Below are 16,352 nucleotides of genomic sequence, written 5' to 3' on the forward strand. Positions count from 1 at the left end.
TGGCGCTCGAAACTGATCTTTAACGCTATTCGAAATTCGGAAATATCAAGAATTTAGCCACGAATTTATAGAGGTATCCCGCATCGAAATATGAATCGAATAACTAAAGTTATGGAACCAAAAAGTGGATTTTGGGGTTCCTATTCCAAAAGCCATTGGAAATACGGAAATATCACACATGAAAATGTCTCAATATTTGCCCCTCGTGTAGCAAAAATATTTAAATGTTGAACTATAAAGAATTCAGCCAAGGAGGTGTCCCCCGTTGAAATCGGAATCCATTAACTAAAGTTATAGAATCTGGAAGTTGAGTATTAGGCTCTTATTCCGAAAGTCATTAGAAAAACGAAAATGTCACACCTGAAAATGGGCTCAAAATTTGACCATCGTGTAACATAAATATTTAAATGTAGAACTATAGGGAATTCAGCCACGAATTTATAGAGGTATTCCACGTCGAAATCGGAATCCAATAACTAAAGTTATGGAATCTGGAAGTGGAGTTTTGGGTTCCTATTCCGAAAGCCATTGGAAGTACGGAAATATCACACATGAAAATGGGGCCAAAATTTGACCCTCGTGTAACGAAAATATTTAAATGTATTACTATAGGGAATTTGCCACGAATTTAAGGAGGTATCCCACGTCGAAATCGGAATTCAATAACTAAACTTATGGAATCTAAAATTTGATTTTGGGGTTCATATTCCTAAAGCCATTGGAAATACGGAAATATCACACATGAAAATGTGGTCGATATTTGCCCCTCGTGTAACAAAAATATTTAAATGTAGAACTATAGGGAGTTCGGCCACGATTTTATAAAGGTATCCCACATCGAAATCGGAATCCTATAACTGAAGTTATGGATTCTGGAAGTCGAGTTTTGGGTTCCTATTCCGAAGACCTTGGAGTTTCGGAAAAAATCTAACATGAAAATGAGCTCAAAATTTGACACTCTTGTAACAGTAATATTTAAATATAGAACTATAAGGAATTCAGCCACGAATTTATAGAGGTATACCACGTCGAAATCGGAATCCAATAACTAAGTTATGGAATCTGGAGATGAGATTTTAATGGTGGCCAGTTTTACTGTTGACTAGTATACAAAATGACAAATAATTCACAAGTTTGGTTTCTCATTAAATATAAGCTGCCTAATCAGGCAATCACCTGAACGAGCATTTTAAATTGTTTAAATACCCTAACTTCACCTAAAAATCAAACAAGAATTTGGACGATTTAATTTGGCAAGTTGCTGTTATCTGCAAATTCAGAATTAGGTAAGGTAATATCGAAATTCCTCCCTGGAATATTTCCATCGATAACCCAAATACTATGCTAATATTAATTTCCCCTTAAAATATATATTTATTATGAAATGTATATTAAATAAATCATGCGTTGTGGCCTGTGCTGCAGGTGCGTCCGTGTCCATGTTGCATGGTTGCGCTTCGGGTTTGATTAAAAATTCCAGCGTCAAGTTGAGTGCCCACCGGAAGGTGTGCAAAGGTTTTCCAGGCACGTGCAAATTCCTCACCTACCCCTCCGTGGATTCTTTTTGTTTGGTTTGTTGTGCTTCCTGGATTTTGTTATTGTTTTGGTTTCTCCGGGCTTTTTTGGGGTAGGACCAAATGGATCCGACGAAGAGCCTCTCCGCTTTTAGGGGGGCGATGGTCGGGCGGTTGGGGGTTAATCTATTGCGCAGGTCTCTAACGGTCGGGAACAACCCCTAAATATTGTTGTGCAATAGAAGTGTGTAGGTGCTTTTGTGGACCAACCCACACAGTTCCTTGGGCATTCCAGGGAAATTAGGCTAATGTCCGATTGTCCGTGGTTTATTTACGGGATAAGAATAAAGGTAATTTAAAATGGTAACTTAACCTATGGTTAACTATTGTTTAGAGTTGCTTAAAAAAAATGTAATTACTGAAGAGCATTCTTTTGGTTTTAAGGATAAGTTGTATATCCTCCCACCTATTCAGTACTTGGAAGACCTCAACCCCCACCACCACCCCCAACTATATCCATCATCTCGATGACCCTCTCGCTCGCTCTTGCTTAGGCTTAAAGCTGCTGGCAACCGACGAATCCGGGCCCAAATGCCATAACTCGGCCCGAAGCGCAGGACTCGGATCCTGTCGGCTAGCCGAATGTCCTTGCCATCCGCTGGCAGTTGCCAGCTTTCAGCCTTCCGCTTTCAGTTTTCAGTTTTCAGACCTTGGCCAAGCGTGTCGGACGTGGCTTTCTCTTGGCCCTGCGGAAAAACTAGCTACGTTACGTACCGTTCTACGTACATCGTCATATCGCCAGGCTTACGTGAAGATGGCTCTTCCAATATTTGCCCGTGCATCGACATTAAATGTCCACAGCAGACTGGTTGATCTGGCAATAAGGTTTACACAAACATGATTTAATCGGGAGAGCTTCGTCCGCGGAATCTTCCAATTTGCCTCAGTTTGTTTATGTAATTTGTTTACACTTTACTCCAGCCCCTTCGACTCTATTTGTTGTTTGCCTTCCGTTCTTGTTGTTGTTCCATTCGATGTTGTGTGTGGTCAATTTAAATTGGTGTACTTAAGATCTCTGGACTATAGCATATGATATTCCCCACTTATATGTGTGTTTTATGTGTGTACTGTATGTTTATTTCCGTAGCGATTTATTGGTTCATTGATGTTGTTAATTGGTGTTTTAGTGTAAACATACCTATTTGTCTGACATATATTTTAAGAACGTGTAAGATAAGAATTGTTTTTCGATATGCCCCCGGCAATTGTGAATCACGAAATTTTCAGACAATGTTTAGGGACACGAGACTTGAGCTTATCTGAGTCTAGTTTTCAGCTGGCAGCTGTCACTTGATAAGTCGTATAAATATATGTATATTTTCCTTGGATCTGCCAAAACTCCCTCGCGGCTCGGTTTTTGCTTGAACTCTGGTTCAAGGTTCAGTCTCTCGGCTGGGGGAAATGCAAACAAATCAAATAGTTAAAGTTAAGCTAAGTTACAAGCATAAATATTTAAACATAGTTAGTGGTTGGCTTGTCCAGGAAATTTGTGAAATTTCAGTGCCGACCGTTTTGAGATTTGTGTTGACACACGACGACTCGAGATGAAGGAGAAGGAGATGTCAAGATAGGCGGCCTACCTTATCAGCATCACGAAGTGACATTATCAACCCCAACTAAGCCTAAGATCTACTCGCCCGTACTAATTTATGGCTGAGAAAAAAATAATACAACTTACAAATTTAACGAACGAAAATTGTAGGAAATAATCCGCTCCGGTCGGTTCATTCAGTCAACTCACGTATCCCCAAGTGATCAGACGTTTAGGGTGGACAAAAACACGAAATCGGGGTGTAGCAGTGCGATTATAGTGATCAGTGATCAGTGATCAGTGATCGGTGAACAATAAACTCAAAGTTCGAGCAATGGCGGGCTACAGATCGCTGCCCTTGGCCCCAGTGGCTGCCACGGCGGCGGTGCAACCCACAATGGGCGGAGTGCCGCCCACGATGGCTGCCTACGCCCACCACCAGTCGATGACGGCCATGTCGAACAACGGTATTATCTATCAGTCGGCGGTGCACGCCTCCATTCACAGCCTCAATACGGTCCAGAGCCAGCATCGATCCTCAACCACCACCCATCATCACATTCTAGCCACCGCAACGGCGACGGCGACTGCAACAGCGGCGGCTGCAGCTGCAACAGCAACCGCTGCAGCGGCGGCAGCAGCAGCAGTTGTTGCACTACCGACGGCAGCAGCAACTGCTGCAGCACCGCAGCAACATGCGGCCTACGGACAGCAGACGCAGCAGCAACATCACCAGCAGCAGCAGCATCTGGCCCAGCAAAGCCTTCAGCAACATCAGCAGCAGCAACAGCAACAGCAACAGCAGCAGCAGCAGCAGCAACAACAACTGATGGCCCATCAGCAACACTCGGTGGCACAGCAGCAGCACCACCAGCACCTGCAGCAGCAACAGCAACTGCAGCAGCAGCAACAGCACCACCACCATCATCACCACCACCACCACCAGCAGTTGTCGCTGCACCAGAACCACCTGTACTTCAGCGGTGCCAGTTTGGGTCACCACCACCACCATCGGCAGATCTTCAGCCATCTGCAGAGCGCCCTAATGCCGCTCAGTGTCAGTAAGTATGCCCTCCCAAGGCCCCTCGTCAGGGGGCGTGGCAGGTCCAATTTATTGGTGAGGGATCGGAAATTAAGGTTGGCCTATAATATGTTTACAAATTTGAAGGCTATTGAAGTTGGTAAAGTGTTGGGACACGTGTTTCACTTGAGAGACACGTTCTAATTTGTTAGCTAACATTAAATTTAAAGTTCCTAAGTTTTCTAAAGATCAAACTTACCAACTTCTTATAGTCTTTGATGTAAAGTTTTGTTCGTGTCGCATGTTCTGTTCTTTAAGCGAGTGTTTTTACTATCGATGTTGTATCTATTTAAAATAACCAAATCTCAATGTGTGTGACATTATCTTAGAGATATCAATGTGTTAAAAATGAGCTTCTTCATACTCATATAAATGTTGTTTTCCTGTGTGTTTTTTATGTAGAAAAGATTTATAAGTATCTATATAACACACATTTTGTGTTTACCTACACATTTTCTTTTATTTTATAGACCCATCGACCTTATTTCTTTTTGGACTTTCCATTTTCCAACTTTTCTTTTTAAGTATTGGAACTTTAAAGGCCCTTATTCAAAGTATTTTAGGAGAACTTTAAATATTTTGTTTTGGAACAATATATAAGTCCGAATAACATCTCATTCAATAACACTTACATAATGGACTGCCTTCAAATTGTCAATATTTTACTACATAGATAGGCCCCTAGGGTTGGGGTTTTTAAAAAGAGTGAATATTATTTGTGCAAAAACTAACTCGCAATAATTTGAAATCACAACCAACTCAAGTTATAACTGAGTTTCTCGATCAACACTTCATTTCACCGAGTTTTATGTTTTCAGAGAACGTCTAACAAAAGGTTGTTGAAAAGAGTTCATATTACACTGTTTAAAGATAAACTAGCAAAGCCCTTAAATCACAGTCGACTCAAGTTTAAACTGAGTTTCCCAGCGACTTCGATTTTCACTTAGGTTACACCCCTTTGGAAAACACACACTTGGGGGAGCCGAGAACATGGATTTTAGCATTTTCTGAACATTTCATTAAATTTTATGTCATATCTTCCTGGGCAATAATTCGCACGCCATTCCAGAGACGCGTGCACGGGTGGCTCGCGCATATGTTGACAGTCGTTTATTGTTTGCAAAGGACACCCAGCACACACACACACACACACACACACCCAAGGGTCCGAAGGATGTGCCACATGTACGCCGTAACCAGTTACAGTTACACTCACCTATAACGAGGCTCGCACGCCTAAAACCTAAACTACAGACAATTGAAACAAAAGGCCACCGAAAGGAGGCCCAAAGGAAAGGCTTTCTCCTTTCCTCCCCGACCCTCCTCCCCCTCCCCGTGTGCGTGTGTGAGTGTGTGTGGGCAACAATGCAAAATATGCCCAACATTCGGCGTCTTTTTTCCATTCATTGCGATGTGTGTGCCCCCAGCTTTTGTGCTGGCTTAGTTTTTTGTCACCTCACCTGTCCCTTTTCCTTGTCTTTTGTTGCACATTGTGAAATATGTCAGCGATTGTTGCAACTTTCGTTGTTATTGTTTTTCTTATTGTTGCCGCCGTGTGGCCATTGTCACATTAGATTTTGTTGCTGCCCGGCGGCCGCTTAACTTTATTATTTTAACTTAACGGCGTTTTAAGTGTTTTTTACGAGATCCCCAAACAATGGCCCCTTTGGGGGCGCCCGAGTGTGGGCGTGGCTGCACTCGGCTGCAAGTAAACATTTCACACACCGACGCACACCACGCACACACACACGGGACTCTTCGTTTATGAGTGGCTTCATTATGCGCCTCATTTTTTGTAGCATACTTTTTGGGGTTGTGAAAAACCAACAAGTGCGGAGGAGTTTTGTGTTTGTTTGGGCGAGTGTGGTGTGGGCCATTGTTGTTTTTGTGACACCCGGGAGTTCGTTGTCTTCTTCGGGGAGCCAAGATCTTTAATATCACACGGCTCATATGTTGCATAAATAAGTTTAAGTTGGGCTATCTGTGAAAAAAGTTAAGAAAGTGCCGTAAGGCCTTTACGTCGTTTGGGAAAATGTTTTCTTTTATTTAAATATTTTTATTTTAAATATTTGATATTTTTTTGATATATACCATACTTTCCATCATGATTGCAACCCAATAGTTTTGACAACCATTGCATAAGTGAATGGAATCAAATCGTGAAAAAATCCCTTGAGTCATGGCAGGTCTTTAATGATTTGAGAAAACCAAAGTTGAGGCAACTTCCATCTAATATGTATGCATGGGTCCAGGGGAGTGTGAAAAAGTCATAAAAAGTGGCCGAGCTGGGTGGAGATTTGCTCCAGCAAACTCGCAAGTTGACAAAATTTTTAATAAGCCACTTTGCTGTCCGCCTTTTGCATGCCAAAAAAGGACCACCAAAGAAATCCAGAAGTTGGCAGCTGTCAGGACACACATATATGTCCTATATATATCCTTGTGGGGAGGACACTTCTGATGGTGTGTGTGCCGGCCATCCCGGGGCGCAATAAAAAATTCAAAACTCTCGCTCACATTCGGATTTGGTCAGAAGATCACGTACTCAATAAATATTACTCAAGCTTCGAATGCTCGCACACAGTTGGCTACACTTGTTATCCTTTCGGCCAAGTCCTAATGTCCTGCCTTTATAGGTTGCCCTTTAATTTCGCCGGCAGCTGGTGGGCGTTCTTTTTTCCTTCGGTTTTTTGGGCCTTTGCTCATTTTTTGTGTTTGATGTGCGCCTATTAATTTCGAGTTTGTGCCTTTTCAGCGGCAGCAATTCAATTAGTTGTCCTTTGCCCAGGTCCTGAACTGCTGCTGATCCGTCACGTAATATATTTGCTCATATTACTAAAAGCCACATAAATCGTGCCAAGGGCTTTGGATGAGCGCTTCTATTGCCCATTTTGCCTCGGGACTCCAGGAGTCCTGGAGTTTGAAGGCGATTCCGAAAGGACTTTAAACTGCAGCCACATGTATGTGTGTGTTTTTAGCCTGATCGATGGCCAAATGTTGACAAAATGCAGCCAGGTGGGGCCTGCCAGGCCTGCCAGGCCTGCACCTCTATTTGGGGCTTGTTTACAAGTGTCCTTCGACCCGGCGACCGAAAAGTCGAAAAGTGTTTGCCAACGCCGAAATTCCAAGCAATTAAATCACTTTGATGCTAATTTGGATTAATATGTTGTTGCTGCTTCCGGTCTTGTGCCTATCCAATGGCAATTTGTTGCCTTTTCCAGGTGGCATGCCCCCCTCTCCCTCTGTGTGTGCGTGTGTGCCTTCGATTAGAGGCCAAATAGATTTATTGAACAATGCATCCATGCACTGATGCTACTGCCTTTCATTCCGCCCAACTCCTGCCCGTTCGTCCTGCGTTATTTATTTGGCTTATCGCTCCGAAAGGGTTTGCCCTCCGGTCGGCAGGATGCGTTGCCGAAAATTGTGCTACATTCGGTCGTTTGTTTTTGGTTAGACAAACAGTTTTTGCCAGTTTACCAGTTTACCAGTTAAACCATATATACCCCCGCACTCGCTTTGCTGCCTCTCTATTTGGCTTACAAACCATATTAATTTTGTTAGATAAATATTAGTTTTAGTCAGCCGTTCCAGCGGCAGCGGGGAGCGTCGGACTGTGTTTCGATTTTATGTATTTTTAATGAACCATTGCCCGGCATTACCGGAGGCCATGTGTTTTTAGGGTCCGCTTAGTCGGTGCCAATTTCATGGCACTTTAAATGTTTAATTTACAATTTATGTAAAAACAAAATACCCAAAATATCCACAGAGAAATAACTTTTTTTCCTATCCACTTTATAAAACGTATGTGTATCATGATAAATACCAGGCATTAAAATAAATTACAGCTTTCGTTGGCCCCCCAAACCCCACTCTACCTTTGAATTTATTTGGAAAAAAAGTGTTTTTAATATACTCACAGAAAGAGAACAAGCCTAAAAAAGAAGGATATTGGGGAAACTTATACAAACGTTGCATGCAATCCGTACGAGGCGAAAAAATGTGGAATGAATCCGGAAAAAATATATGCTATGAGAGCCCCAATATTAATATAATTTGCAGGCAGCTTAACTGAGTGTCTCCCCTTTGTATCCTTTGCCCTCCTGTCGGCAAATCAGACACACAGGGGAGGCAACCTTTTAGTTTACCTCACCAAAGTGCATTAAATTCATTCTTTTCGCGGTTTATGCCAAGGCGCTTAAGCCAATAGGGGAAAAAGCACTCCTTGAAAATACCGAACTGGCTTAAGAAAAGGGGTAAATACGAAGTTGGAAGTCTCTTAGGAAAGTTAAATAGTTTAAAGGCTGATTTCTCAATCTGCGGTTAAGGTTCTAGCTTGCTTTCTTTTGGGGAATTTTAGTATAAAGTTGGGCATTAATACATTGCCCCTAATTACTATTTTTATATGGATGAACTTTAATAGGTATGTACCAAAAATAAATAGCTTTTAACGACAGAATTTAACAGGACATTGAGAAATTGGTCTTAAAACAGAATTTATATTAAATTAGTTTTGAGAAGGCGCCTAAGACAATAAAAAGAATAGCACTTTTAGAAAATAAGAAACGGGTTGGGTGTCTCTAAGTAAAGCAAAATAGTTTAAAGCCGATTTTTTAATGTGAGGTTAAGGTTTTAGATAGAGTTTCAGGGAAAGTTAACTGGAAGTTAATCGTGGGAACATTGTCTCTAGTTAAATTTTTTAAATTTTCTTTCGTCAATTAAACATAACGGGAATGTTTTCGATGAAAAAATTAAACTTAACTAGAGAAGTTAACAGGACATTGAGAAATCATCCCCAAGAACAGGATTTTCTTTAAATGAGTTCAGTCCTAAGGTCCTGAATCCTAATAGAAAACCTAACTCATAATGTAGTCAGCCCTTAAAATGCATATAACTTCCATACAAAGAGAACTAAAACCTTAGACCTAACGAGCCAAGGAAAAGTAATGAAATCCGCACGTAATTGCATTGCCCGTAGACACAAAAGACGTTGACAATGTGAGTTAAACCCCTCCGTTCCACTCCATTATGCCACCCCTTATAAAGCCCCTCTGACCCAGCCATAACTTGTAAATAATTTATAACATTTTTGCAAACTTTTGTTTGGCTTTGGCTTTGTTTTTCATATTTTCTGTTTAGATTTCATTCATTAATAGGACTTTTATGACTTTCAGACTTCCCCTGTTGCCCCCATTTGTTGCATTTTTATGTTAATCGCTGTTGTGCTCAGTTCTGTTCTGTGTTTTCTGTGCTTCCACCGCTTCCACCGCTTCCTATGGCTTTTGCAAATATTCCTCATTTGAGGTGAAATTGCATTTTGCCGCTGCTTTTGGGCTAATTATTGTTTGGCCCCGTCGCGCCTGACATGCATATTTGCTGTTATGTGTCTTTTAATTGCTGTTCTTGCCACTCGCCAAGGCGGAATATGCAAAACTGGATGAGAAATGTTTCCTTGTAATGCCACAGCGGCTAAGGAAAAATGCAAAGCGACTGACTTAGTCGCTGCCGTTTGCCAAAATGTGATTTTTATCAACCGCAACGTGTGGAGCAGTGTGTGTTTGTTTTGGGTTTGCCTACGCTATAAATCATCCGCACATCTGTCATTTATGTGGCGCTCGCTGAGTGAGGAGCTTTCTTCTTCGGAATTTTATATCTGGTAAACAGTGACGTTGTGTCTGTTTAGATATTCTTAACTTTAAAACTAAGTCTTATAGCAGTATAAACTGTTACACGAATTAAATAACTTTATTAGACTTGACCGTTCTCTTTTACTTCTTATTCGCAATTGCCTGGTTTTACATAGCGTCGGGTTTAACATACGATTACTTGAAGTTGGCTGCGATCAATATCGATACTTAACATTATACCAGAGTTGCCAGATTGGTCGCTTTATCACAGAAGATACTTGTAGATGCTAGAGACTATTGAATAGCTAGCCGTTACATTCAAATACTAGTTAATATACACTTACATCGAAAGGTTAGAGTTACCTATACATATACATAGCAGAGTTGTACATAGTTATACTTATAGCAAGTCACTAATCCTACTACAATTCGGCCATCCTGACTGGTTGATCACCTGATCAAGACATATTGACTTAAAATTTATGCCTATTTTATCTTTACAATATATAGATACTTAAGTGGTATTTTCTCGTTATAGGGTACATTTTTATTTCTGTTTTTTAGCTTTTTTAGTTTTTATCCAATGTCTTAAATTTTGCGCACTCCAAACACCTAAATAAGGACTACGTGCTACTTGAAAACCTTCGACGTCTTTTAATAAAAATCTGTCATTGCGCATCGCTTTTGCAATCACATATGGTCCTTTATGTTTGGGAATCAGTTTCCTAGCAGTTCCAACAGTCGAGTCAAAATTTTTCACCATTACATAGTCTCCTTTTTTATAATTTCTAGCCTTTACTCGACTTTTGTTATACAATTTTTCATTATAATCTTGAACTTGCTTTTGGTGGGCCTCAGCTTTTTTCCTTATCTTTGTTAAACTATCTAATTTCTTATTTTCATTTATGTCCTCTAGCTTTTCCTTAAGTTCATCCACAATCTTTCCTTTTTGTTCTACTCCAAACAGCATTTTACTCGGAAGTTGTCTTATACTTCTGTGCAACGTATTATTTAAAGCATGTTCTATTTTATCTATAACATTGTCCCAGTATACACCTTTACTTTGATCAACTAATTTTGCTATCATTGGTCCAAGGCTCCTGTTAATCCTTTCAACTTGACCATTGGCTTGTGGTGAGCCTGTGGCTATCTTGATGTGCTTCACATTATATTCTTCCATGAATTCTTCGAAGTCTTTAGATGTAAAACAACTACCCCGGTCTGAAATTATGCATTTTGGCCTACTATAGGCCCTAAAGTAATCTTTCAATGCCGTTATAACCTCCCTAGTGCTTGTTGATTTAGTGGAATAAAGTCTTACAAACTTTGTGAATCCGTCAACTACCACAAAAATGTGTTTTTTTGCTCTTGACGAGTCTACTGGACCATAATGGTCAATGTGTATTAACTCGAATGGTTTGTTTCCTTTGGGAATACTGTGCAAAAAACCTTCTCCTTTACCTGATTTTGGTGAAAACGCTACACACTTTAAACAATTTTCTATATGTGCAACGCACTTTTCTTTTAAACTTGGAAACCAATAAGTTTTTGAAATTATGTCCATCATTTTATCTCTTCCTATATGTCCTATTTCGTTGTGGTATTTATATAGTACCTGATCTTCCATTTCTTCTGGCACATAGAATAGTATCCTATCGTCATTTGCTTTTCTGTACACTACCCCATTTCTCATTTCAAATAATTTAAGTTCTGCCTTCTCTAAAATCGTTTTAAGCTTCTTAATTTTTAAATCCTTTCCTTGACAGATGACTAAATTTTCCTCAAAGCTGTTGGTTTCCACTATTAGAATATTATTGTACCTGCTGAGAGCATCCACATGCTGCATTTTATTTCCCGCTCTGTGACATATTTCAAGATCATAGTTTTCCATCTCCAAAGCCCATCTTGATATCTTCGGGTTAAGTTCTGCTTTATGGAGTGTTAACTTAAGTGCAATACAGTCGGTTACCAATTTTACATGTTTCCCTTGCAAATATATCCTAAATCTACGAAGAGCATAGATAACCGCCAAAGTCTCGAGCTCAAAACTATGTAACTTAGCCTCATCTGCTGTAGTACGCTTAGAGAAATAGAACACAGGATGTAACTTGCCATCATCTTTCCTCTGCAACAGTACAGCACCAAATCCTAGAGCGCTTGCGTCACAATGTAATTCCGTATCGTCCTTGTGATTATATAACGCCAGTACTGGTGACTCAATAAGTTTTTCCTTTAACGTGAGAAAACAACTCATCTCTTCTTCACCAAATTGAAATGGTTTGTCCTTCTTTAACAAGTCATACAAAGGTTTTGCTATTGTAGAGAAATCTTTTATAAACCTTCGAAAATATGAAGAAAGTCCCAAAAAACTTTGTACTGCCTGAACCTTCGTGGGAACTGGAAAATTTTTTACGGCTTCAATGCCCTTATCATCTGCCCTAATGCCATTCTCAGAAATCAAAAATCCCAAATACTTTATATTTGCTTTCAAAAACTCACATTTATCCATTCTAAGTTCTAATCTGTTCTGTGTAAGCCTTTTAAAGATTTCATCTAATGTTTCTAAATGTTCATTAATATCTTTGCTGGCGACCATTATATCATCCATATACACTACTACTTTGCTTTCTCTAATCATATCATCGAAGATTTTATTAACAAAGCGTTGAAAAACAGCTGGTGCATTTTTGATACCCATTGGCATTCTTAAAAACTCGAATTGTCCTAGTGGTGTTACGAATGAAGTATATTTTACAGATTCCTTATCAACAAAAACATGAAAATATCCATTTTTAAGATCTAACTTTGAGAATACTTTTTTGTCAACTAATTTATCTAATAAATCATCTATGTGTGGCAGAGGGTAATTGTCTTTCAGCAGTGCTTTGTTCAGTTTCCTATAATCAATGCATAATCTAATCTCACCTGTTTTTTTCTTCACTAATACTATCGGAGATGCAAATTCTGATTCGCTTGGTCTTATTATCTCACTTTTCAAATATTCGTCTAGTAATTTTTGAAGCTTGTCCTTTTCTGTATATGATAATCGTCGAGGACTGCAACTGAAAGGTTTTGCATTATCTAGACATAGTTTCATTTCTGCTCTAATCATTGGTTTTTCAGGTCTAGTTGCTTTCACATAACTGTTTTCCAGTATTTTTAAGAAACGACATTGTATTTCATAGGTAGTGCTTTTGTCCCAGTTAAAATCTATAGTTTCGCTGCTTGTAAAGTCGATATTAAGTATTTCGGTTTCAAAATTTTCAATTTCCAGTTGCCCATTTGTACCTGTAGTCGTTGGTTCTTTAATAACCGTTTTCTGTATATTTTGACTGTATTGCTTTGCATTTGTAAATTCAGTTGTTTCACCGTTAAATCTCATAACTGTCTGATCAATATCTTCGTTATTTTGCCTTGTAACTGTTTGACCTCTGCCTGTACTATTCTGTCCCATAACTGTTTGACTTACATTTTCACTATTTTGTCTCATAACTGTTTGACCTTTGCTTCTACTGTTCTGTCCCATAACTGTTTGACTTACATTTTCTCTATTTTGTCTCATAACTGTTTGACCTTTGCTTCTACTATTCTGTCCCATAACTGTTTGACTTACATTTTCACTATTTTGTCTCATAACTGTTTGACCTATGCTTCTACTATTCTGTCCCATAACTGTTTGACTTACATTTTCACTGTTTTTTCTCATAACTGTTTGACTCGTTTCTTCATTACGATCATTATGATTTTTTACGACTGCGTGTTCTGCCTTTAAAACTTTAGTCGGCAATTCCAAAACATCGGTTAAACAGTCATCTAAACACTCAATATTATGATTTACTTCAGCGACGCGCAAAGACAGATCCCTAGCGGCAATCGTTGTGTCCATTTTGGTTGTATCTTCTACAGTTATCATCTTTAAAGTTCTTAAATCTAAATTTAAATCACAAGCTTGCATAAAATTTCTACCCAAAATCACATCATGTATCATAGACTCATTGGCGACAACTGTTAAGTTAAAGTAACATTTTATTGTTCCTTTTAATACAAAACATAAAATTTTTCCGTAGATTTGTAATGGGCTTCTATTTATACCAAAATATTGTTCTTTGACTTCATGTAATTGGGCCTCTCTGGGCAACAAAGATATTTTAAGCAACGAAATTGGACTGCCAGAGTCTAAGATGCATGCTGTAACCATAGGAGATATAATTTGACTGTCAAAATGGATTTTAATATACCTTACATATTTATTTACAGCATTTCCCTTTCTTTCCTCACATTGGGCTACAAAGTGGCCATACTTGCCACAAGCATAGCAGGATCCTGGATTCCTTGCTGGTTTTCGACAATCCTTAGCGATGTGTCCTCTGGCGTTGCAGTTACTGCAGCGGAATCCTCTGGTGCTGCTCCTATTCTTGTTGAGCTCCTTTGACGCCGACTCATTTGACTTATCCAAACGGATACCAGCAAACGCACGGAGAATTTGCTTCGGATCTGTGAAACATTGGATCCGGGCCTGATCCCGCAAATTCTGTGCTGGTATTCCCTCGACTATCTGGTCAACCAATTCGTCTGGATCAATGTTGATGCTGCTTGCCAGCATTGTCTTTGCCTCAAAATACACCGCGAACTTTTCGCCATAATGCCACTTCAAGTCCTCAAATTTGCGTCGCGCCTCTGCTTTGGACAGTTTATCGCCGAATGCTAGGATCAGCTGTTCCAACAGCTTCTCTGCCGGCTCCATAATACGCGTTGCATTTGCATGCAACCAGCGCTGGGCGATGCCTTTTAGTTTAGCCACAATCACCATTTTTACGCACACTGCATCCAAGTTGTACATTTCAGCAATGTTGCGTACTTGCTGGGTCCAAACGTTTGCGCAAGATGATCCATCGTAATCCATGATCATTTCTTTGGCAAACGAAAGTGACAAACTTGGCGATTCTGATTCTTTGTTTACAACTGCCATTCGTCGTTGCTCAACACCGTTGCCTACATCGATATCGGTGCCGCTATCGATATGAGCACTTCCATCAGCGTTTGGTATTTTTCCGCTCACAGCTTCCTGGAAGTTTTCGCATTGAACTGCTTGCTTACCTCCTGCTTGATTGCAGTTTTCGGGCTTGCTGATGACGTCATTGGCAACTGCTTGCGACGCAGCTCTTACTTGCCCAAGAATGTTCTGGAGCTCCTTTCTTCCAGCTTCGATTTCAGCGCGTATTTGTTGTAGCGACGATACTCCTTCGGCCACGGCAGGAATCTGATCCGACCTAGGGTCGGCATTCTCCGCAGAGAAATGCTCCCCCAAGTCATCCTCTAGATCCAACTCCTGAACGTGCTCAGCCGAGTCTTCGTTTTCAGCGTCCAACGGTACTGGGGACTCCGGGCGAGTTCCACGAACTAACGGGTCCACGCCGTTTAGTCGGGCCGCCAGTTCGGCCTTATTGCCGATTGTCGGCAAGTTCAGTACCGCCAACCACCGTTTGAGCTGGACGACCGTAAATTGTTGGGCATCAATTAGATCCATTTTATGGGTCAGGACCACTTCTGAAGTTTATAGCAGTATAAACTGTTACACGAATTAAATAACTTTATTAGACTTGACCGTTCTCTTTTACTTCTTATTCGCAATTGCCTGGTTTTACATAGCGTCGGGTTTAACATACGATTACTTGAAGTTGGCTGCGATCAATATCGATACTTAACATTATACCAGAGTTGCCAGATTGGTCGCTTTATCACAGAAGATACTTGTAGATGCTAGAGACTATTGAATAGCTAGCCGTTACATTCAAATACTAGTTAATATACACTTACATCGAAAGGTTAGAGTTACCTATACATATACATAGCAGAGTTGTACATAGTTATACTTATAGCAAGTCACTAATCCTACTACAGTCTTGATGCGAAAGATAAGCGAGCACACTTCAGGAATACTTTAGGTAGTGGGAAGGCAATAATTCCTTAAATATTTTAATGGCTTTCCCAATGTCATGTTAACTTATGACATTCTTTTAAATTGCATTTTCGGAAACATCAAGTTCAAAAACATTTAAGGCTGTATCGGACAGAAAACTATTAGCCGGACAAGAAGTATCCACGTTAATGGAATGAAATATTTTTTTTAAATATTTAACCGAGTTTCTCAATGTCATTATAACATCTTAAATTTCTTTTTTATAAACATTAAGTTGCTCAATAACATGTTAGATTTCCTTGAATGGAAACTATTAACTGGAGGTTAAGTTCATGTTAAATCTCTGCCAGCTTTACATTGAGAAGTCGGTTCTATGAGTAATAATCAGTTCTTAGTTAAAAAGTCGGAATTCCTAGTTATATAATCTGGTTTATACTTATCCTCTTCTGCAATGTTTCGGAAAACTTAAGGATTTTTCGGAGTGAAAACGTTTAAGTAGAGGTTAGGTTCATGTTAACTCTTCTTGTAAGCTCAACACTGATGTTAACTTTCTGTAAACTCGGCCATGAGAAATCGGCCCCATGAGTAATAATAAGTTCTTAGTTGATAATGCTGATTTCGTAAT

The 16,352-nt window shown here is 39.8% G+C and overlaps 1 protein-coding gene across 9 annotated transcripts in view; it reads left to right on the plus strand.

Moving 5' to 3' along the window:
* Window positions 1-16,352, plus strand: part of LOC108036429 (calmodulin-binding transcription activator 2) — a 41,984-nt gene that overhangs the window by 7,722 nt on the left and 17,910 nt on the right. For 2 of the 9 annotated variants that reach the window (XM_017112567.3, XM_017112568.3), the window contains exon 1: window positions 3,440-4,166. The exons of the other annotated variants lie outside the window; for them this stretch is intronic. In XM_017112567.3, the coding sequence (XP_016968056.3) occupies window positions 3,440-4,166 (727 nt within the window). Of the gene's footprint in view, window positions 1-3,439; window positions 4,167-16,352 lie in introns of those variants that run through there. 9 annotated transcript variants of the gene reach the window in all.

Source organism: Drosophila biarmipes, chromosome 2R (assembly GCF_025231255.1).
Source record: "Drosophila biarmipes strain raj3 chromosome 2R, RU_DBia_V1.1, whole genome shotgun sequence".
In the NCBI taxonomy this organism is placed as follows: Eukaryota; Metazoa; Arthropoda; class Insecta; order Diptera; family Drosophilidae; genus Drosophila; species Drosophila biarmipes.